General features: G+C 40.1%; 2 protein-coding genes across 3 annotated transcripts; both read left to right on the top strand.

Moving 5' to 3' along the window:
• Positions 1-41: 41 nt before the first annotated feature.
• LOC124066145 (steroid 17-alpha-hydroxylase/17,20 lyase) lies at positions 42-9344 on the top strand. The gene is made up of 8 exons (XM_046402292.1): positions 42-1083; positions 1190-1328; positions 1997-2232; positions 2787-2873; positions 4037-4255; positions 5054-5223; positions 5400-5503; positions 7703-9344. The coding sequence occupies exons 1-8, from the start codon at positions 769-771 to the stop codon at positions 7978-7980; spliced, it is 1548 nt and encodes a 515-aa protein (XP_046258248.1). The 5' UTR covers positions 42-768; the 3' UTR covers positions 7981-9344.
• A 132-nt stretch (positions 9345-9476) lies between these two features.
• LOC124066146 (zinc finger protein SNAI2-like) lies at positions 9477-19800 on the top strand. Of its 2 annotated transcripts, none has more exons than XM_046402294.1 (3): positions 9477-9880; positions 13823-14446; positions 15284-16326. In XM_046402294.1, the coding sequence occupies exons 1-3, from the start codon at positions 9802-9804 to the stop codon at positions 15460-15462; spliced, it is 882 nt and encodes a 293-aa protein (XP_046258250.1). In that variant the 5' UTR covers positions 9477-9801; the 3' UTR covers positions 15463-16326. The 2 variants fall into 2 exon arrangements, with proteins under 2 accessions (XP_046258250.1, XP_046258249.1); XM_046402293.1 differs by lacking the exon at positions 9477-9880 and adding an exon at positions 19109-19800 and having other exon boundaries at positions 13708-14446; positions 15284-15468.
• Positions 19801-25259: the final 5459 nt, after the last annotated feature.

The following is a 25259-nucleotide window of genomic DNA, read 5'->3' as shown; positions in this document are numbered from 1 at the left end:
ACTGTACTTAAGTACAGTTTTGAGGAACCTGTACTTTACTGGAGCGCTTCCATCTCCTGCCACATTGACATGAGATCAGTATCTCACTTTCAGCTTGAAGATAAAATAAAATGGGGCAGCACATTGGGGCGGTGGTTAGTGCTGTCACGTCACAGCAAGAGGGTACCAGGTTCGACTCGGGGTCTGGGCCCTTCTGTAACCAGCCCAGGGTGTACCCTCCCTCTTGCCCGTTGTCAGCTGGGATGGGCTCCAGCCCCCCTCCATGACCCAGACAGATAAGCGGTATAGAAAATGGATGGATCAGATAAAACTTTATTGATACCTTAAGGGAAATTCATAAGCTACCCAGTAGATACACTATATGATGTAGTAAAACCACCTTTACCAGCTGCAACATTAAAGAGATGAACACATCAATGCAATTAAAATACAATATTATTCTGAAGAATGCTATTCTGTATACTGTACTGTTACTTTTGGTGCTTCAAATAAATTTTAATGCTGATATATTATACTTCTATTTAAATGTAAACATGTAACACAATATTTATACACTGTGGTATTGCTACTTTTCAAGGATTCAGTGAATCTAGCGTCATCTTATCTTGTTTGAATTTGCCCAGCCTTAAATATTCGGATTCAAGGATTTGACATTGAAGGAGCTGCATAAAAGCGTGGCCCAGCAGCAGCTCGTGGCCTTCCTGCATAGCTTCTCTCTGTGATGCCTGGCCTCCGTTGAACTAGACCCCTCTGTCACGGCCCTCTGCTATGGATATAATTTGGTTTCTGTTGGTGCTTTTGGCTGTGGTTCTGGCTTTTTTAGTATTGCAGCTAAGGCTTAGGATGTCTGCACCTGGCCCTCAGGAGCCCCCTCACCTTCCAGCGCTGCCCCTGATCGGCAGTCTGCTGAGTCTGCGGAGCCCACTCCCTCCCCATGTGCTTTTCAAAAAACTGCAGGAGAAATACGGACCGACATACTCTCTGATGATGGGCCCCCACTGTGTCATCATCATCAACCATCACACCCACGCCAAAGAAGTGCTGCTGAAGAAGGGAAAGATATTTGCTGGGAGACCCAGAACTGTGGGTATACCTCTTCTTCTTCTTCTTCTTCATGTTCTGCTTCTTAGCAGCAGTAGTTACATGTGATTTTTTTTCCTCCTCCATCCCTGTCCTGTGTGTGATGAAGGTAACCACAGATGTTCTGACCAGAGATGGGAAAGACATCGCGTTTGGAGACTACAGTGCTACCTGGAGATTCCACAGGAAAATAGTTCATGGAGCCCTGTGTATGTTTGGAGAAGGCTCTGCGTCCATTGAGAAGATCAGTACGTACATTTCAGTTCATCTTAACATGAGGGTTATAACACCTTTTAGGTTGCATCCCTGACACTTTGACGACCTTCTGTCTGCCCTCTAGTGGCATCAATCAATGCACATGGTTTTGGTTTGTTTATCTTCATTCTGAGACATCCGTATTTGAGATTTCTGCCTCTGAACATATAGAGTAAAAGAGAATGGAATTTAGTTTGAACTGCGCAAAGCATTAAAGAATACATTCAAGAAAACTTTATCTTTCCAGACGAAGTGCCCCCAATACACTGATTCACTGAACACAATTTCCATTAAAGTTACTGTCTACAAAAAAGAAAAAAGAAAGTAAAAAAGGCCCCAGTGAAAACAGGTTGATTGTAATGAGTTTGGTGTGTAAGAAGTTTCAGGCTCTATCAGTGCTTTCTGACTTCCCTACCCTGTCTGTAGCGCCTAGCTCTTTGGTACTGAAGATTTGAGTCAAAAAAGAAATGCTACAGCGATGTTCATGTCACCTAGTGCAGCAGTGTGGTTCACTGATGTGTTTTAAATAGATGGATAAAATACGGCACGAGGAATAAGATATATCAGACTTTGATAAGCACACAAAACAAGTGAACATTTTAGTAACAGACTGTAAACACGTCATTCAGTGAAGATGGTTTGTCGCCCATGTCCTGCTCAGTCTGTGCAGAGGCTCAGTCTCTGTGCTCAGTCCTGTCCGAGGCGGCAGCAGCTGGACTGGCTCTGGATCTGTCTCCTGAGCTGACTCGGGCCGTCACCAACGTCATCTGTTCACTCTGCTTCAACTCGTCCTACCGCAGAGGAGACCCAGAGTTTGAGGCCATGCTGCACTACAGCCAGGGCATCGTGGACACTGTGGCAAAGGACAGTCTGGTGGACATCTTCCCCTGGTTACAGGTAGACAACATGAACACTCTGAATGTGGTAAATAAGGTGCTAAACAAGAAGGTGCAGGAAGATGCAAGAGATAGACAGAATCGCAACTCAAGATGCACTGTGAATATTTTTAATCATCGGTGTGTTCAATGAGTCAATATAATTCATATGTAATTACTGCTGGTGTTTGCTGGGTAGCAGTTTAAATTATTACTAGCTATGTTAAATACATTAAAAGCAAATTTCCTATGACTCCCATAATATATGTGTGCCAAAAAGCTTTTGTGCTGAAAGAAACAGTCCTCTGCTGCTGGGTACATGAAAGTGCAAAATGCAGCAGTTATACTGATTTCATTTGATTTACTTGTTATTTGTTAAAAATGTTCAAATGAGGGATATTCAAACCCGATAGGCCCATCCACAGCTCTACATTTAAAGATGAAGTTTAGGAGAATGACAGAAGAGAGTGAGGGATCACAACATACTGTTTGTAGCGATTATTCCAACAGAACTACACTGATATTACAATAAAGCTTACTGTATATTTAAGAATGACATGTGCCTCTTTGTCGCAGATTTTCCCCAATGCAGACCTGCGTCTTCTAAAGCAGTGTGTTTCAATCAGAGACCAGCTTCTACAGAGGGAATACGATGCACATAAGGTACGGTTGGCCTCTTGTGAATAATATGCCCTGTGCTGAAATGGAGTGAAGATGATTAAGATGTAACGGTGACATACATCAGGTTGGCTGACCATGCAAAAACAGGCTGACATCAGCAAATGTGGAAGATAAGGTTTCCAATATAGTCAATGTTTACTTGATTATTTCTTTAAATGTATCTTATTTTTAGTATTTCTTTAAAGTATGGCAAGTTTAAACTCAGAAACTTTATTCAGCACAGCAAATGCGCGGTCAGCTCATAAAAAGTGTATCTGACTTGTTTTATTTACAATAAAAATGGAAGCTGAACACTTCAAGTAAGCAATCTTCTACGTCCTCCATGTGGCCTTTGATTAAAAAGAGCAGCAACAAAAACAAAAAACAGCATCACACATGCTGTGGAGTACACACAGTACTTCTGTAGTTTGTACCAGTGTACCATTTTTGCCAGGGTCATTTGATATGAGCAGCTGGAAATGGTAAATAACTTGTTTGCACTGAAAATGTTTTGAAATATTTGAAGACAAAACAGAATAGTTATGGAACTCGGATGTTTACGACTGGAGGCTTTTTTTCAGTATGAGGTGCAATATGTTCAATGACTGATTTGGAAGTAATCCAGATCAGATTATTGAGATTATGTTGCAATTTTTCTGTAATCCTATGGATGACATTACTAAAACAATGGCCATGTATTTCGTAATCAGAAACTACATTTTAATGTCTCTTATTATCAGTAAATTATATACTTGTTTTTCAGGAAATATCCTTGAAAAAAAGCATTTTTTTTTAAATTTATTTAACAAAGTGTTGTACAAATCACTTATAAACAGTCCGAAGCAATATGAGAAGAAGGACAGTGGGGTGGAAAAAAATATCCAACTTCCTGCTCTCTCCTGGAGTTCTGTGTAACTCTACTCAGTGATCAAATGGCAATAGAAAACATCATCATCATCAACAACCCCGTCAACCAATCTGTTTTTAACTACTTCCTCTACTTCCTGCGTCTTTGCTGGAAGTTATTGCCATACACAGATACTGACAAAATGTACTGCGGTAGTGATTTTAAGTTTGTCTCTCTGCTAAATGAAATATAGTATACTGTGTGTGTGTGTGTGTGTGTGTGTGTGCGCGTGTGCTGCACGTTGGCTTCCCCCTCCTAGGCAGACTACAGTGACCATGTGCAGAGAGACCTGCTGGATGCCCTGCTGAGAGCCAAGCGCAGCGCTGAGAACAACAACACAGCAGAGATCAGTGCAGAGTCTGTGGGCCTGAGTGACGACCACCTCCTCATGACTGTGGGAGACATCTTCGGAGCCGGCGTGGAAACCACCACCACCGTGCTCAAGTGGGCGGTCACCTACCTCATCCATCACCCGCAGGTGAGGGTGGCGCTGCTGCGGTGTGCACGAGGGGTGGGGTGTTTTCCCTGTTTTCTGTTCAAATGGCCAGTCACAAGTTTTAATTCCTCCCTCACACATTTCTGTTTGGATAATGGAATGTGTTTATCTAGCCATACTGTAAGGCCGTTACCCTGGACCCAACCACATGATGAAAACATTTTTATGATTCATAAATTGGAAATCTCTCTCTTTTTTTAACAATAATTTCTAAGAGTTTTCTGAATTTCATTGCTCTGTTCTTTTCATTGTTTCAGTTTTGTTTTGTTTTATGTAGTGGCAGAGATTAGGGATGAATAGAAACAGCCATAATCATAATCATACAAACAGAAATGTATGCATTGGCTTACACAGATTAATTCTGTATATAGAAAAGCATATATTGATATTGTGGTCAAAGTTTGTAAATTGCTTTATAATTCCTTTTTTTAAAAAATTTTATTTATTTACAGTTAAGCTTGGGTGGAGTATGCTTAATCTGTTCAAACAATAAAATAGCCATTATAGCCTAAATAACACATTTTAATGCATCTGAATGTAAGACAGAGACAATGCAATTGATAAAAGTGACTAAAAGTATGATGAACAAAACTCAACCTCTACATTTCTGCATAGCAGTTTCACTTGCCAAATACTATGTTTGTATTCATACAAATTCTAGGACTGGAAAAAATTCTCTGAATTTTGTTTGCGAACTCTTTAAAGATCGCATGTACATTAAATTAAATGTATTCTTGGTGCAGAATATGGATACTTGTGACTGTGTTTGTGTGTGATTAGATTCAGAGGCGTATTCAGGAGGAGCTGGACAGTAAGGTGGGAGGAGACCGGTCCCCCCACCTCAGTGACAGAGGCAGTCTGCCCTACCTGGAGGCCACCATCAGGGAGGTGTTACGGATCCGACCCGTGGCCCCTTTGTTCATCCCTCATGTGGCTCTTGGTGACACCAGGTACATTCAACACTGGGTCATTCATTGTCACCCACCTCTGGCAGAATCTTTGGAGTATTTGTTTCTATCTCAGAACATGCATTTGCTTCATGCACAACGTTTTCACACCTGCAAACATTAAATGTGAGTAAACACAGTTCATAAAATGTTGCTTTTCTGTCTATGCATCTCTGTAGCATTGGGGATTTTATGGTGAGGAAAGGAACTCGAGTCATCATCAACTTGTGGTCCCTGCACCATGATGAGAAGGAATGGAAAAACCCTGAGCTCTTTGACCCCGGTGAGAGGAAACTTAAAAAATATGATGCACTGAAGTGTAATTGTTAAGTGTCTTATAAACTCACACTTCCACTTCAAATTAAAAGCCTTTTAGTTTTTCAATGGAAAGAATCCCTCCATTTCTTAACATGACTTTTATTGTGAAATATTTGCAGGAACGTGTAGTGAAAGGGTCTGACATGTACTGTTCCATCACAAAACTTCAAATGTAGTTTCATCTTTTGGAACGTGTATATTACTACAAAGCTACAGTTGGCTGAGACATTAACATGCACAAACACACACACAAAGTCTTGTTTCCATCACGTTTGGGGATATTACATAGACTTACATTCATTTTCCTGGAGGTTTAACCACCATCCAACCTTTACCCTAACCTTAACCTAAACCTATACTTCAATCCAGCCCATCCATCCATCCATTTTCTATACCGCTTAACCGTCAGGGTCGCGGGGGAGCTGGAGCCTATCCCAGCTGACTACGGGCGAGAGGCGGGGTTCACCCTGGACTGGTCGCCAGTCAATCGCAGGGCCAACACACAAAGACAGACAACCACACACTCTCACACTCACACCTAGGGGCAATTTAGAGTAGCCAATTAACCTAATGTGCATGTTTTTGGTATTGTGGGAGGAAGCCGGAGAACCCGGAGAAAACCCACGCAGGCACAGGGAGAACATGCAAACTCCACATAGAAGGGCCCAGACCGGGATTCGAACCTGGAACCCTCTTGCTATGAGGCGACAGTGCTAACCACTGCATCAATCCAGTCTTCACCCTAAAATTGAATCATTAACAAGCACCAGAAGTTTATCCACCCTTGTGTTTTTCTTCCAAACTGTATTCATGGTTGTTTGTTATTTGTTGGTGTCAACAATGCCATTACCTGAGACCCAACTTTAAACAGGCTACTAGCTGTTTGAGAAAATGCAGTATTAGTATCCAGAGAAATGTGTGACAGTCAAAATATGATTATTGTGGCAAAACTTAACCTTAAGCTTTTGTCAGTCACAGATCAGTACCGTGTGCATCTGGATATGTGTCGAGCTGGGAAAGGAATACGTTGCCTGTTTATATTGCTCACTCTTGCAAAAAAATGTTGAAAAAAGTTGAACTATTTTTCACATGTGGACCAAATATGAGCTGGCAGAGGCTTAGCACCTGTCGTGTAGGCTCAGAGCGGAGACTCAAAGCCACACCACAGTAATTTCTAAGTTTTAACTGTGTCAAATTGTTCAGGAAAATCTTCCCTCGAAGTCCAGTAGAATCATCAACAGGAGACAGGATTCTGAACAGCAAAGACTTTAATGCCGGCAAAAAAGGGAAAAACCGTTCATAAAGCACACGAGGTACACATGAAGGGTCTCTCGTAGAATGACTGGTGGCTTCACATTATATACCTTAAGGTTTGCACCTTTCCACGCCTATTGTCCATCCCTTTTGCCAACTGTGTTTTATTTACTCCAATAGGTGTCTGTTTTTGTCCTGAATTGGGTGGTGACTTTTACACCATTAGGTTTTCTGGGGACTTTCCACTGACCTCATCTTGCACCTGTTTATTCATTATTTTATTATTTTCATATGCTTCTGTGTACAGGTTACACCGTTATGTTTTTTATGTGCTTCTATGCACGTGCTTCTGTGTACAGATTACACCGTTATGTTTTTATGTGCTTCTATGCACACCACTAGTTCTCCTCTCTGAGCTGCCTTCTAATTTCAGCCTAAGTTTCAGCTGGCACCTGACACTATTATCTCCAGGCCTCTTTCTGTGCTATTTTTTTAAAACAATTGTTTTTTATGCAGGATTACAATAAATGTTCTTTTTCAGGTTTACAGCAGTTACAATGAGATTGCATTGACAGTGTATAGCTACCATAGACAGTGTTTCATTACCATAAAACAGTTTCACAATTACAGTTTTACCTTCTATAGCTTACAGGCCCTTAACCAGTTGTATCTTTTAATACAGCTGTATCTTGCTTTTCTTTCAGTCTTAATGGAAACATAACATGACTACTTGACTACTTCATGCTATCATATTGCAGTGCATACCATAACTTTAGCTCATCATAACTTACATAGAAATTATATCACACACCACGAACACCAACACTTTGCTTTTGTTGGTTGGGTTGGGAAGCTTGTAGTTTTGCTTGTAGTGTGTGTTGATTCTGATTTCTGTGTCCTTCCTCTGTAGGTCGGTTTTTGAACAGCGACGGCACTGGTCTGATTATCCCGTCACCCAGCTACCTGCCGTTCGGTGCTGGGGTCAGGGTGTGTCTGGGTGAGGCCTTGGCCAAAATGGAGCTCTTCCTCTTCCTGTCTTGGATCCTACAGCGCTTCACCCTCTCTGTCCCATCAGGCCACCCTCTGCCCAGTCTGGAGGGTAAATTTGGGGTGGTCCTCCAGCCAGCCAAGTACAAGGTGAATGCCATGCCCAGACCAGGCTGGGAGAGAAAATGCCAGGCATGTTGAGACTGGCCTCATGTTCTCCACATAGAAGTTCTTAGTTGTGACTGGAGAGTCTGTGGGAACAACATACATCATGTATTACAAGCATCGAACAGTGAAGTGGACGTATCATAACATCTTTTAGTAGAAGTAGGCTAGACAAAAGCTTACATACCAGCCATTCCATCGAGCAGCGGGTAAGACAAAATTTCAACAAACCGTCAATCTACAAAGCAGTTACCTTTTTTAATTTGCCTGTGCTGTAATGTCCTTTGGAATCAAACCAAGTCAGACCTCCTGTTAATGTACCTGAACCTTTTCAAAATGATTTTAGTGATGAATAATACAGATGTTTTTGATGTTGCATTTGAAACAGAAGCAACATCAAACTAACCCAGCATTTAACTGTAAAATACTCCAGTACAAGTAAAGGTACTGCGTTCAGTAAAATGTATTAAAATGCGCATTCTTTTGTATGACAGATTATGGGTACTGATGCATCAGTTAGTAAGGAGCATTTTACCACTGTATCCGCTGGAGGTGGAGCTATAGTTCTAACTACCTATATACACTTAGCTATGATCCAGTGGTTCCCAAAATAAATGTGCTTTCTTTTAAAAAAAATAATAATTTAAAAAATCAAACCATATGAGAGGTTTAAAGGGGAGATGTGTCTTTAGTGGAACGGCAAACAATTCATAAACATGTGAAACGTGACTAGAGGCCACAAATAGACACCAACCCTTTGTGAGGGGAACCGCTTCATATTAATCTTAAACAATGTACAATGTATATAAAATCTTAAGCTGAAAAGTAACTAGTAACTATATATCTATCAGATAAATGTAGAACAGTAAATCTAAAGTAGTGTAGTAAATGTAGTTAGGTAATTTTGACCGCTGGCTATCAAAATAAAACAGAGAAGGTGCTGAGATTTCAAGTTCTTCACCCAATGAAACACACTTCCATATGAAAGTATTGTAATGCATTTGGCATGTGAGCATATGCTGTGTATTGTAGAAATACTCAAGTGCTTCAACATTGCACTTAAGTTTTAATGCTATGGAAATGTACATTATGCTTAATTTATAAGTGGAATGTATAATGTATTTACAAATATACTTATATAAAGTGGAATTAGAAAGTAAGATCTGTTTCCAGTTTGTAAAGACCTGATTCTGTGTGTCGTGTGTGTGTGTGTGTGTGTGTGTGTGTGTGTGTGTGTGTGTGTGTGTGTGTGTGTGCGTGTGTGTGTTAAAGACAGAAATGTAACATAGACTTGGATGATTTGCTGTTGATTTCACATAGACCCTTGAGAAATATAACCTGTCATTCATCTCTCTGTATCTTTGTTATGGCTTTGGTAAATATAGGTCTGTTATAAAGACAAGCGGTGTGTTTCTGTTCATTCGGGGTGGGGTGCTGTGGGGTCCTCACTGTGGAAAGCTGTCCCGTCTCCCCCAGCTCCGGCAGCGCAGGGCAGTTTGAAGTGCTTCCGCGCCTCTATAGTGAGCGCCTATCACCATTCATACACCTGTTTTGTTTGGGAATGCTGATTGACACACAGAACCCGCCCCCCTGCACTTGTCCTTTCATTGTAATTGGTTCGACACTGGTGTCTATGGAAATTCCCCCGCGCGACCCTTGGCTCACACCTGACCATCGCTAGTCAGCGGAAGAATGCGCGAGGCCGCAGGCGGACAGACGCTCAGCTGCCCGCAGCAGCAGCAGCAGCAGTGAATCCAGCACGCTCTCTCTCTCTCCCTGAGGCAGCAGCTGCTTCCGTTACCCGGCGGCTGTAGACCACCGTCACTCCGAACCTACTCCAGCGAGGAGGGCGACAACATGCCGCGATCTTTCCTAGTGAAGAAACATCACGGCAGTAAGAAACCAAACTATGGAAGACTGAATTCAAACACTGAGGGTAAGACCATTTCAAACAGCCGCATCACAGGCTTGGCTTATTCTATTTGAAGAGTAACTGTAACGGTCACAAGGGGAAGAGTAACGAAGTACTGCAGATCCAAATGAGGCACAGATACTTCATTTTGAGTAGCATATTTCTTTTAGTTCTTAACGTTCATTAGAAAACAGACATATTCATAGCCTTAAAGTTCTCATTCCACTTTTAAAATGTTTTTTAGAACAAGATTTTATGTTCAAAACAGGAGTGTTGAGATACCTAATAGAAACCACAAAGAAACTGATATTTTGCTGTCACCTGCCGCATACAAATACTCTTTACATATTAATACATCAATTGCTAAGCTTAAGAATGAGTGTGCTAATTACTTTATCTTTTTTAAAAAGTATTTAAGTTCATTTTGTTTTTAATCCTCCTAAATGGTTTAAAACAGAAAAAACTTTTCAGAGTTTAATACATCTCTCTTTTTTTTTTATCAGGGAAAATAATGCTCCAGACAGAGAAACAAGAGATTTGTCCAACCACAAACCAAAATCTAGTTTTGTGTTTAGCAGGTGCAAAATCCGTCCCCAAAGAGTTGCAGCATTGTCTCCAGGTCCTTGAGAGACCAGAAGGGCCCCATTAAGCAGCCTCAAGAGCCGATGTAGCGGCCTTCCAGGCTCCTCCTGACAAATCCCTCCTTCAACCTTTGTATTTGTTCCAATATAGCCCTTAAAGCGAGCTTGAGCCTCCCCCCCTCCCAGTCCCACTGTATTGATAAACTTCTATTACCATCAGAATAGAGCTGAGAAAGAAGAGCTGCTAATACGTCTGAAATCAGTTTAAAGTTATACAAACTTGGTACAACTTGCTGTCATTTTTTATTTTATTTTATTTTTTATTTTTTGGATGGTGATTTTCTGCACTTTTTTAAAGATTGTATAACAGCAACAGCATTATTACAATCATGTGTGAAATGTGTGTTTGTGTGTGTGTGCTTACGCTTGTGTATTCTTAAAGGGACAGTTCACCCCCAAATCAAAAGTATATCTATTTCCTCTTACCTGTAGTGCGATAGTTTTGGTACGAGTTGTAGAGTTTTGGAGACATTGGCTATAGAGATGTGTGCCTTCTCGTGAATATAATGAAAGTAGATGGCACTACGCTTGTGGTGCCCAAAGCACCAAAAAGAAATCATGATCTAGTTACTCGAGGTAATCTGCAGGCTTTGTTGTAAACAATTTGTCAACATATCAGAATATCATGGCCAAAGAAATTCCCAGTAACGATTATTGTGATACAATTAGAAAAACAATGCTATTAGTCAAAGTCATCTTTATCATTGTTATTGTGTGTTTTGTCGCTTTTTGTGTAAATGAATCACACAAAATTTATGTGTAGAGAGGTGGAGAGGTCTATAGCTAAACAAAAGTGTACAAACAACAACATAGACATTTCATGAATAGTGAATAGGTAACTAGATGAACTGTAAACAAAAGATACCCAAGTCCTAATAATATATTATATTAACAATATTATCGTATTTGTATCATGAACACAATATCAATGTTTCATTTTTTTAATATCACAGTTATTGTTGATGATTTATTAAGAACTGAAGGAAACCAAGGATTAAGTTTGTCAGCATTAATCATCAGCGAGAATGGAGGTGAACTACTTAGAACTTGTCAGGTCTGCTCAAGCCCTCCCTCGTCTTTACCTCACACACCCGGTTTGATGGTGTTAGATGGTGCAGTGACATTTGCAGACCCAGATGAAAAAAACTTAGATGGGTTGCATATGATTCAGAATTTAAACCAAGTTGTTCAAATACTGAGAACAGCATTATCCCTTCTTACTGTATATAATGGAGTAAAACACATCAGTAATTTAAAAACTTTACCAGGGTGTTACAAAGAGCATAGCAACTACCACAAATTATATCAAAGAGAGATGGGACAAAGATTTAAATGATAAAATAATGTGTGAAACTGTTTTTTCTCCTTCATGTTTTAAGTTAGGGGAGTGCGATATGATATATGTTGTTTGACGACAGAAAAACGTCAATCATTTCATATTATGTTCTGTCGTTTGTTTTGTTGTGCCATAAATCACACCTTTTAATGCAACATTGTGGCAAGCTGAGAGACAGGAAGCAGCTTTCATCCAAGGCAAAATCAGACAAATGCACTGACTGTGGTGTGTTGTGCCCTGTTTAATGACGGTCTACTATTGTTCTATAAAAACAAGTAAGTGGCCCCCGGTTCCTGACATGTCAGTCAGTCCCATGTTGGTTTCTGGCATTCCAATAGGGTACATCTTTACCAACAGGGGTTCTCCACACACAGCTCACTTACTGTTGTGAAAAGTGAGTCATAGGTGAAAAATACCAAAGCGTGAGTTTTTTTTTGGCTGACTATATAAAACGTCCGCCCGACCAGGCTGTTTTGCCTGTATAACAATCTTGACCCTGAACTATGTGTGCCTTTCTGTCCCCTTTCTCACCTGGTTCTTCACGTTCTTCTATATATATAGATATATAGATGATATTCATAAATCAATACAAGATCCACGTATAACTAGTAACTCATAAAAAACTATTCTATATGGTGGAGTGCAGAGGTTGAACTGAAGAGTCCCACAGACTGAGGAAAGAAGCTGCTCAGCAGTCTGGTGGTTTGGCAGCAGATACTTCTGTATCACATGCCAGGCAGGAGCAGGATGAACAGGCTGTGGCTGGGGTGATAATCGCTGATGCTCAGTAGATGGGTACCAATGATGTTCTGGGTGGTTTTAATCACCTGCTGCAGAGCCTTCCCATACATCCCTTGCTGGTTGGTTGTTTCCAGTCAGGATGCTTTGTATTGCTCCTCTGTAAAGTGGCACATGTTTATCTGATGGGCCTTTATAGAGACCAAATCAAACTATTTAGAACAAATATTGGATGAGAAGATCAGTGGCATCCTTAATTATGAATTATTATTAATAAAATAATTTTTGTGCTGTTGCCAACATCTAAAAATAACATATAATAAAACTTTAACGCTCTTAGATTAATCCTTTTCATCATGACTGTGATGGTGTGGTTTATTCAAAATCTGTCATGTGGAGTAACCTAAATTGTCCTAACTTTGTTAAGGCAGTTTAAGTATGTTCAGGTAGGATCCAGTGACTAAGTAAAAAGCTGACTGAGGAAAAGCTTTTTAGCTTTAAGGTTAAAGTCAGGTGAGGGCTAAGGTAAGAGTGAGTTCAGCTCGATTCATACAGACACTGCCACTTTCAATTAGGACCCCGGTTTAGAGGTGTAAGTGGAGGAACATGGTCATAAAAGGAATGTAAGCAGATTTGTTTGACCTACAGAGAGTTATGAGATAAATCTTCAATTTCCCTTGACTTTACTGAGCTTTATAGCTAGTTGCTCATTGTTTGGTCACTCCAGTTCGAACTTTGATTTGGTTCACTCTCACTCATCTCTGGAGAACACAGTGGAGCACTGAGCAGCTAAAGAGCCAGACATTTCCCAGTTCAGGTTCAATTCAGTTCAATTTTATTTATATAGCATCTTTTACAATCAAAATTGTCTCTAGTTGCTCCCCAGAAACCCAGAGCCTGAACCCCCGAGCAAGCAGACAGTGGCAAGGAAAAACTCCCTCATGGTCGAGTCCAAAAACAGAGCTGAAAGAGTGAATATTGTAAACAAACACAACTCAAAATAAATGATCATGGTCAGTAACTTCTGGATGTATAAATAAGCTACTGTTTTCACCATATATTTAGTCAGTTTGTGTTCACTATGTTTCATCTGATGAAAACAAGTGACCGAAAAATCTGTTAATGCAGGGTTAGTGTACATGTCGAGTATGGAGTGGAGAAATGACTGCAGGAAGGCAAAAGCTTCACCGACTAATCTCACAAATATTATAATAAGCCCAGTGTGTGTGTGTGTGTGTGTGTGTTCCCTAGAGGCCCCCTGTGGCAGCCATGAAGACTCTCTGCTGCACAATGACATCCCCCCTCACCATCACTGTCCAGCCCAGAGCCCAAGGATACAGCTGAGAGCCCAGTCTGTCCCCTCCTCATCCTGTCCTCTTTCTCTCAGAGCAGACTGCCTGCATCCTCCATCTTCTCCAAACGCCTCCCCTCTCTCCTTTATAGGCCAGTGTTCAGAGGCTTACAGTAGAGGCCCGGCAGAAGCTTATAAAACAGCTGAATCCTGGACAAAAGTGAACCTTGAAGTCCAGTGCATCACAGGAGAGCACAGGAGGAGAGAGAGACTCCTCCCTCAGTCTCTCCCTCTCCTGGCCTTGTTTCCAGCCATCCCTCCTGGCAGTAGCCAGGAGAGCTTCGAGTGTTTGGACTGTCAGAAAGAGCACTTGAGCTTCTCAGGCCTGGCCAAACAGAAGCAGCTCCAGTGCGAGTGGAGCAGTAAGAAGTACTTCAGCTGCAAGTACTGTGAGAAGGAGTACGTCAGCCTGGGCGCACTCAAGATGCACATCAGGACACACACACTGCCCTGTGTGTGTAAACTCTGTGGCAAGGCATTCTCCAGACCCTGGCTGCTTCAGGGGCATATACGGACACACACAGGTCAGTGAAATACTCACTTTCATATATTTGAGGGTGTCTTAGTGATAGACCGATTAATTGGAATGCATATTATTCAGGTTAATGCCTGGCATTCAGTCGGCATCAAGCCATGGCGATGCAAGGACAGCACTGTAACACAAACATGTGTCCCCCCCCCCCGCAGCTAATCCTTCAGTGGGCCCTTATCCTGCAGCACAGAACTGGCCAATTTTAACATCTTCAAACCCTACCTACTTTCTCAACCACACACTGTCTATCCATCCATCCATCCATTTTCTATACCGCTTATCCGTCAGGGTCGCAGGGACACACTGTCTATTCACTGTGCAAAGTGGGCTTGATTGTGGGAGTGTTTATTTCAGAGAGTTACAAAATTGTTGATAATTAAGTCTACAAATGCACTAAATTACACTAAATTATCATCAGATAAAAGAAAGGTGTTGCCTCTCGGCATGCTACCTCTCTGGCCACTCCCTTTCCATTTGTCTTTCTCTGTCCGTCTGTCTTGTTCTCTTTTTTTTTCAGTAAGTTGTTTAAAAGTTTAAACATCTGTTTCATCAAAGTCATTGGCAGCAGAACCAGTTCACCATAGTCAGGGTGCCAGACCGTCCCAGCCCTGGTCAGGTGAAGGGTCTTGAAGGCTGGCTGATTCACCCTTTCAAACAGACCTTTGTCACTGTGTCGGTCTGAATGGGGTAGTCGTAGATATCTACGGGGGTAGTAATTTTTACTTGGACAGCAGTTGGGATTGATTAGGTGGTTCATGGTTTTCTAGAAACACTAAACCATGACCTCCTGTCAGTATGACTGACATGAATCTCTGTGTTCCTTCTGCAGGAGAGAAACCATTCTCGTGCCTCCACTGCAGCCGGGCCTTTGCCGACCGATCCAACCTTCGAGCTCACCTCCAAACCCACTCTGAAGTGAAAAAGTACCAGTGTGCAGGCTGCTTCAAGACCTTCTCCAGGATCTCACTGTTAGCCAAGCACCAAGAGGCAGGCTGCCCACTGTCCTGACATCCTGTAAATGTCAACTCACTCCGAAATATTCTTCTATAGACCATCTGTTGGCTAAATCACAGCACAACCAAAAGTCCCAAAAGACGCCAAGGGTTCTTAGTGTTTGGATTACAAAACACCATCCTGAGTAGTGGAAAAGCTGTGTCATGCAATGACACTTTCATGACAGCCTTTTTTGTTCCATCAGAACAATGCTCTTACAGAAGACGCTTTACAGAATTGTGAATTAACATTGAGGAATTGGTATCGAAACCTGGTACTAAACAGGCCCTAGAGACCATAGTATCCAACATTATCATTTTTGTTCTCTGCTTACTTGAGATATTAAGAAAACAGATTTATTTATTATTGCTACATAAATGTTATTGTCACATTTTATGTAACCAAGTCTGATTCTCATTAAGACTTTTTTCTATGATACATTTTCACTTTTCCCAATCCAGAAGACAGATCTCTCCATCTGAACCTGTGTGAGAGGAGTAGCTGTCACTTACACACTGCAGCACTGTGCGCACACACACACACACACACACAGAGAGTTGTGTTTCCATCACTTTTGGGGACATTACATAGACTTACATTCATTTCCTGGAGGCTTAACCACCACATAACCATAACAATAAACATTACTTACCTAATCCTAACCCTGACCTTAACCTAACCCTAACCTCAACATAACCTTAAAGAAGGTCCTCATGCTAAAATTTAATGATTTAAGTTGTGGGGACTTGTGTTTTGTAAGTAAGGCAGGTCCTCACAATATGAGTGAGTAAACAGATTTTTGTCCCCACAACTACAGCAATACGTGTCCACACACACACATCTACCTGAGTCAATGCTGACAACACTCAAGGTCACAAATACAACTTAGTCTGAAACTTTTAGTCTGAAAGGACAGAAAGTGAAAGTAGTGAACGTGCATCACACAGAGGTGTAGGAATGCACAGTTTTCATCAGCAGAGCTCATAGTTCATTTGTCTGCGCCACAGGTCTGTTATTTATGCTAGCAGCTTAAAGGCCACACAGAGTTAACTAAATTATACTAACATGAATTAACAGTAACCATCCGCCAGGTAACTGTTATGTGTACATTCATGAATTCAGTGTGAAATGGTCAGAGCATCATCTGAACTGTCGTTCAGATATTCACTTTCAGTTTCACATCACTGGGAGCAGGGCAGAGTTAGGGAGCTGCAGGCAAACTGCCATACGGTAAAAATACTGGTTCTGCATTCAATTTTATTTTTGGTCAGAGCAATGAGCAGTATTATCAGCAAAATGTACTTACTTTCATTTAATATCTGTTCAAGGTGGAGCTTTTAATTCTTCCACAATGCTGGATAGTTTAATGAATAATAATGCATCATATTTTATTTATTATATTTTGAGTAAAATCTGTGGTGCTCTGTTCAGAGTGATCTGATCTGAGATCAAATGTTCAGACTAAATTCATTAACACCCATTTAAAGATTCTGCTAGACTGATAAGGAGTACTGGTTACCATTAAAATCTTAATGATACCCCTCTCTATTAGCATCGCTATTCTCCTGTCAGAAACCACTTGATTTGTTAGTATATGTGTGTACAAACTAACATGTATTTTTATAAAAGGTTTACAATGCACAGATTGAGAACACCACAACCAGCTACATGTTTAACTTGATGTTGTTTTTGCTCCTGTTGCCTGGCAACAGTAATACTAGAAATGACTGAATGAGTAGCACTAGTACTTCCAAGCATCCACCCACAGTTTCAGTCATTATTGGGTCCTGTTGCTCCCCTGCTGTGATGAGATGCTCCTGATTAGGTTTGTCTCGATCAACACATGATCGCTTAATCGCGATTACAGGAGCTGACAGGGACCATTTTTTAACAATCCTTACAGTCCACAATCAAGGGAATTTTAAGCTAAGTGCAGGGGGAAAAATGCCTTCTATCCACATTCGCCACATTTTTTTTTTTCCACTGTTTGGTGTTTGATTGGCACTCTTTTTATTACATAATCTACAGTGGCTCTTAAACTTGGGAAAATGTAGTGTGTAACTAAGTTGGATAAATGTGATTTATGTAGGGAAAATAAACACAAGTTTACTGATGATATTGTGCTGATTTTTATTCGACTAAAATTCAGCTTGATCCCTTTTGTTAGTTGCCTCCCTTATCATTGTCGATGAAAAATGGTGGAGTGGAGGGGACTTCTGAGGGTAGGCATGCCATCAAAGTTTTGAGAAGCACCATTAATGCTACTGATTTTCTTTTGCAGATTTTCTGTAAATTCAAATAAAATTTGCACTACATGTTGATGGTAACCTAGTTAATATTAGAAATGTTGCAACAAATTGATCAGATGGGCAACATGTCTCCATTTCCTTCAGCTGTTCAAAAATGAGGCAAAACATCTTGGATATGAGTGCTTCAGTGTTGTGCTGGTGACGCCATTTGCAGCCAGAGATGAGGCGCTGGACGGGAACACGGCTTTTTGTTTCCCTGCTGCATATGAACTATTGAAAGTAAAATGTCCTCCTACATGAACTGACTATCTTGAACCACTTTCATGTTACATAAGGTCAGCCTAAAGAACCCTCTAGAACAAGCTATTTAAAATAAATCTATGTGCAGCAGAGCGAAACCTAACAGAGCGTAGGTGAACAAATTCAGAATTACCTGAATAAACCTAATCTTTCTAATGAGCACCTGTTGAAATTAACAACATAAATTCAGGCCTAGTAGCAAGGCCAAATACAATAGTGCTGCTGTGTGGCATAAAACAAACAAATAATTAAATCATTAATCGCAATTATGACAGCTATTCATCAAACAAAGTGACCTCATCTGAGACACCCTGATCAGTATCCAACATGCTTGATGCTTTGAGATGAATTACACTTCTGTGTCCCTTCTTCGATGGGACTGCAGCTAATGATCATTTTCATCAATGATTATTCTGCCAATTATTTTCATGATTAATTAATTAATTGCCAACCAACAGTTCAAAACCCAAATAAATAACAAAGACAAGCAGTAAACCCTCACATATAGAGAGACAGTTTACCCCAAAAACCAAAATATCCAAAATACATATTTTTCTTCTTGCCTGTACTGCTATTTATCTAAATTGTCTTGATGTGAGTTGTAGAATTTCGGAGATATCAGCTGTAGAGATGTCGGCCTTCTTTTGAATATAATTGAAGTAGATGGCACTTCACAAAAAATGAAACTTAAAAATTCAACAGCAATGTCTCTGTCCAGAAACCACGACCCAGTTACTAAAGATAATCCACACAGACCTTGTTGTGAGCAGTTTCATTTGGAACGATCTTCTTTCTACCAAACTGCAGCATATCACCATGCAAAAGGCTACTCGTGGACCAGAGGCTTGTGCGCCCCTTTCATACCCATTCCTGTTACAAATGAACTTGTTTACTTTTGAAATGTTCCAAACTGCTGTTTTTTGTTTTGTTTTGTTTTTTTCATTTCACAAAAAATGTTGCTGCCATCAAATTCACAATACAATACAAAATGCAAAACAAAACCAACAAAGCTGATGAGGTGAAAGATTTATACTGTCTTTGGACTGTTTATGTATGAATATATGTCAAAAAGGAATTATAACATTGTGTTTTATTTCTTTTGTTTTACACAGTGTCCCAACTTTATGAATCAGAGCGGACCCAGGATGCTGCCTTAAAGAATTCCAAAATCTGCATTTAAATCATCAGTCAGTACAGTCAATGCATATGTATTGTCTTGGGTGACAATGTGCAGTTTAATAAATAGATAATCCAGGTTTTTCCACCAGAAGCAAAGATACTTGACTTGCTGTCAGAATGCTGCAAACACTTGCCCTACCAGCACCTGTAGTATGAGTGTGAGCACCTGTTGTTTGCCCAGCAGAAGGGCTCTGTGGTGATGTAATGGAATGCTATGAATAGGAACTGTCTGTGGAACAAGGTCTAAATATTCCCAACCAGTCAGCCAGGTTCATTTTCAATACACACAGATGCTATTCTGACTCCCTACAGACCTATAAATACATGGAAAGCTGTTATATTAGGCATGAGGGCATCTCTCCATCTCACAGTGTGTCAGTAATACAAGACAGCTCTGCCGGATTTAGCTGCTGTCAAGACACGAGGCCTATTATTAGGCTACGATATTAGGCCAATGGATACAGTACAAAAAACCAAACTGTGTGACTGTGTGTGTAATAGACACAATAGCAATCAGATTATGTTGTATTTTCCACAGCGACTTTGTGTGTTTACATGTTGTCCTTTGATACAGGCCTCTGAAAGCTCTGCAAATGACACTGTTACCAAGACATCAATAAGATGTGTACGACTGTGTGTGTGTGTGTGTGTGTGTGTGTGCTAAATAGGGTTTAAGGATGGAGAAGGTCAGATGCTGCAGTGAAGTCAGATGAGAGTAAGCAGAAGGAACATTTAAATTCAAGGTTTAAGGTTTTAAGTAACATGAACGTATACCATTAAAATTACCTTTCAATTGAATTAAAATAATAAAAATAAAAATATTCAAGATATGTGGCAATAATTTCTGTATTTTTCAATGTTCAGTGATTAAACCTGAACCAATTTAAATGTAGTCACATCACATTGGGCAACAGCAGTCACCTGAAGCTCAATATCGTGAACGTGAACGTGTGGTGGACTACAATGCCTCAAATATGGATGTTGCTGTAAAGATGCTCCAGATTCTAAAATGTTAATCTTTCACACATATTTAACCTGGGAGCATAAAAGATCTATACAATCAGTACAATGTTAGTGTGGACACCCAAGATTAGTGTTATGATGTTAAATACGGTCACAATCTGCCATTCTGTTCCTGAGGTATCGTGTTGAATAATGGACAGAAAACTTAATGACGTCACAGTGAAGTTGACCTTTTGGATATTAAATGTCGTCACTTAATCATTTTATCCTATTAGACGTTTGTTTGAAATTTTGTGATAATTAGTACATGAATTCTGGATTTCTGGATGTTGTGAAATGTTTTGTAAGGTGACAGTGACCTTTGACCACTAAAATCTAAGTGGATATTTGTGTTAAATCTAAAGAAATTTCCTCAAGGTATTCCAGAGATATTGAATTCACAAGAATGGGTCAGCTGGACAACCGAAACATGATGCCTCTGGCCTCGGCTAACGGCGACACAGAGCCATAAAAAGGCTCCATCATTTCCTCAAAGGACGCACTGTCAGGTTGAGCCTGCTCGTGGGATTTGACAACAAGAAAACTGTAGAATACCCCCCAGACTTATCCCTCAAAGGCGTAGCAGCTTCAGTTAGTGGCGACTAACTGAAAACGAGGCGACTCACAAGAGAGTGGTGCAGGGACAGACGGGAGAGCTGGAGCTTCATATATCTGTGCTCTCACTGTGGAAAAGCAGGTGCTAACATTTCCAACTATGCCAGTCCAAGCCATTACAACCCCGCCTCTTTTTCCACCACGACTGGAGGAGTGTGTACGTGTGTGTTTGCAGTCTCTGTGTGTACATATTGCGAGCTTCTACTTCAGGCCGTGTCCGAAGGCAGACACGGACTATCATTTGTTGGGGAAGGTTCTGATATTGATTTGGGGACACTGACATGGCTGGATAGCTAGACAGTCTTGTTTAACATACCGTCAAGTTATATTTGCTGTATGTCAACGCTTGTTCTGGCTCACAGCTGAGTGGACTAGAAATATCTCCAGTTGTCAAGTCGCATCTTGGGTTGGTCCTTTTCACTGGAGTAGTGAACGCTTCCATTGGATAGGAACCTAATGGGTATGATGCTCCAGGTATTCCAGGCATATGTCAAACCCTTGGGTGTTATCAGAAAAAACGAGTCATGGTATTTGAAAAACATTAGATTTTGATTGCAAAACCATGAAAATATAAATGGTCTTAAGTTTTTTTCTTTGAAAAGTCTCATAAGCAGGATAATGCCCTTTGAGATGGCCTCAATGTTGTCCATTAATTCCTGATAACAGATACCTCATCAGGCCTTATCCCTTATTCATTCTAACCCAACTGGTTCACTGTTCACAAATCTTCCATATTTTTTATTTATTTATTTGTTTTTAACTTGTTTTGGCTGTATCTCTTTGCCAGTTTCCTTTAGGCTTAATTTCTCTTATGGTCTGTGAAGCATTTACTTGATAAGCACAATTTTATTGAAATGATATGACACAGTGACCCAGGCACTGTTTAAGGGTATGACTTCATATTTCATAAGTTAGAGAATCAAACTCCGCTTTAAGCATGGTGATATCTTTGCAGTTAAGCACGTCGCTGCCAATTATGTTCAGACAACATGAAAAAATACAACTTCAATATATTCCACGTTCTTTATTTTATTTAATGGGAAAGGAAAAAATATGCTACAAAACATCCTATTAGTGTACTCATAAAACCCCAAGCAGTGCAACAGCTGAAAAACCCAAATATCATTATATCATCACCTCCAGTGTCACTGTAAGCACCTCTTGTTGTATTATTATTATTATTATATTCAGAAAGAATGCATATTAAATGACATTAAAGGCAGGCTTTGAATTTACAAGTCTGCACTTTACACATTTATCTTTACACACAAACAATACCTCAGTGAAATTCACACAAGGAGAAAAGTTGAATCAATTTATCTGAACCCAGTGTACTGACATAAATGTACTTTAAACTGCCTTCCTAAGTGATTGTTTTTGTGATATCAGATTTTTGTGTAATAATAATGCCATTTTTTTTTAATTAGTACAAAATTGTGTATGGGGGTTAAGGTTACAAACATGATTTTACTTGTAGTTGGTCTTTGCACTGTTTCTGAGCAAAAGTATACTTATACTTTAAAGTTTAAAACTTAAATATGATATATCAAGTTTTCATGACATCTGACTGGTTGGCCAAGTTGATTTCACAAGGATACTCCAGAGACTTACTGTAGTAGTACACTTGCATAAAGTTGAGAGACAGTGTTAAAAAAGATATAAACGGCATGGCTGAAATATCCTGACTTTCACGCCTTAGTATGAGTTACGCTCCAGAACGCTGAGTTCTGCATTTCCCACAATTCAACTTGACGGCATCTCTTCGTCAGACCCTTCTTGTTTGGTAATTAGTCACAAATTTCAAACTTCCCCAGTTTTTCACACTATTATACTGTTTTGTATACATGTGTAGTGTCTATTCCAAGCCAAGATAACCATGGTGACACCACTATGACATGATCAGGGTTATATTTTCTCTAAGATTTGACTATGCTCCCCCAGAGCCAGAAAAGATTGTCTATTTTCAAAGTCGGTGTAGAACTCTATATGATGAGTAAACTGACCTTTAGGAGTAAAATCTGAGAAGTGACCCTTTAACGCAGCTTATAGAGCACAATATACACTATATAGACAAAAGTATTGGGATGGGGCTGTTTTCAGGGGTTGGACTGGGCCCCTTACTTCCAGTGAAGGGAAATCTTAATGCTTCAGCATACCAAGACATTTTGGACAATGCTATGCTTCCATCCCATCCAACATCTTTGGGATGAACAGGAACGAATATTGCAAACCGGTCCTTTTGGTCCAACATCAGTGACTGACCTCACGAATTCTCTACTGCATGAATGGGCAAAAAAAATCACACAGAAACACTCCAGGATCTTGTGGAAAGCCTTCAAGAAGAGTAGAAGCTGTTATGGTTGCAAAGCTGTCTGTGTATTTACAATGCTATGTCGTTAAAGTCCCGGTGTAATGGTCAGGTGGCCCAATACTTTTGTCTATATACTGTAGGAGTCAAAGACCAGTTCAGACAGCTCAGGTTTCAGAAGGGACTGACATATAGAGCCCCCAAGAGTCAGATGAGAAAAAACTAGTCATGTAAATCTGTACTCTCAGTTTACAAATCTGAGGGCACAAATTTACAATGTGTGCATCTGAATTTGGATTTTCTATGTATTTGTGACTGTGTCATATCCACTGACTGTTTGCTTTGCTACCTCCTGTTAACCATAATGTTATTGCAGCAAGCATAATGTTAGCTAGCTGAGTGGACTAGAAATGTATCCTGTTGCCAAGTCATATCACAAGTTTGTTCTATTTACTGGGGAAGTGAAAAACATTTCCACTGTATAGGAACTTTATGGGATGGGAACCCTCAAATATTACCAGGGAAACAAAGTTATAGCGTTGGAAAAACTTCAGATCTTGATTGAAAAATGCACTAAAATATATATATATAAAAAAAACAGTGAACTGTGAACCAGTGAGATTTGAATGGTGGAATGAGGTTATGTAAGGGGTAATACTCAATGGGGTGTCCATTATCAAGAATTAATGGATGATGTGAATTCCTGATAATGGACACCTTGAAGGGCATTAATCCTTACCTACAGACTACAGTACATAAGGGAAAGCCTTAAAGGAGTATGTAAGAGACTGGAGTACGGAAAGCACATTACAGCAGAGTCTATATGAAAGTCATAGTAATATGGATTATTATGGCCAAAAACAACATGGCAAACTTAAAAATAGCAAATCTGTGGGCATAGACTGTTAAACCATGGGCAGTTTAGTAATCTGCATGCACATATCTGTAAACCGAGATCATAGATTTACATGTGACATTTTTTTTTCTCAGCTGACCCAATGGGGGCTCTGTACAGTTCAGTTTGGTCCAATCAATCCCTGATAGCCAGATGGTGTCTTGGCTCAAACAGGCTACAGTTCTACTAGTGAAGTGGGGGGTCTTCACCTGTTGAGTGTATTTGCCAATGGAATCATCAGACTAAACACAGTATTTGCTGTGCTTCTATATAGTTGCACCAGAGTGTTGGTACTAAATAAGGAATAGCTTTGGATCTTTGCAGTCTCTCACAGCCCTCAGATGCCATATGTACACTGAAAAGAGTTTGTGGTCAGTTGGCTGCCTTACTAGCCATGTAGCATTCAACAAGCTGCCAAAACTGCTGTATCTTCAGATCTTGATCTCAGAGTCAAAATGCATTCTAAAGCTAATGATGATTAAGCAGTTTGAGTTAGCCAAAGCAAGTGGGGGTCTTCCAGAGTCGAAGTGAATTACCAGAAGAAAGATGGAAGACCAGTTTCATTAACATCATATCTGGGCTAATCTCTGTTGCTTCTCAACATTTCTTGCACTGGTCTATCTGAAATGCTCCATATTCTCAGACGGATCCACATCCACTACAGGTGTGATATTGAAAATGAAAAGTGCATCATTAGCAACATTAAACAGGGATTACTCTGTGAGCACAGAAAAAACTACAAGCACGCTTACCGGTACTTATATCATTATAGCTTTCCTCCTTATCCATAAAACTCACTAATGCTCACAAGTAGTCATTTTTTAATGTAGTTTTAACTCTGCAGTGCAAGAACATTATATGACATTCAGACGTGCATCTAGCCATGGACTCCTCTTTCTGCCACTATATACGACTCTAGAACTTTGAGTTATACTTACTTTAGTTATAAGTTCCAAATCAGCTCTTTATGCTCATTTGATTTGGGTCCCTCACACTGCTGAAGCCTCATATTAGCTTCAACTAAAGTTTCATATCTGCCATGTAGTGAAATAGTGCTACAATGACCCATATCCATTTCAACATACACAAGGCATGTGAGTATTGTTTTGAAAGCTGAATTAATCTTTTAACCATTACAAGGCAGACAGGTTCCATGCACCTCCTCTAAAGATCATCGGTGATGAGCCATTTCACAAAAACAAGGATTAAACACAGATTATTTACATTTCTTTGAGAAATATGTTCAACAGAAGAGTTCAAAAGA

This window comes from Scatophagus argus, chromosome 10, assembly GCF_020382885.2.
Source record: "Scatophagus argus isolate fScaArg1 chromosome 10, fScaArg1.pri, whole genome shotgun sequence".
NCBI lineage: Eukaryota > Metazoa > Chordata > Actinopteri > Scatophagidae > Scatophagus > Scatophagus argus.
This window is presented reverse-complemented; position numbering and strand designations above follow the sequence as displayed.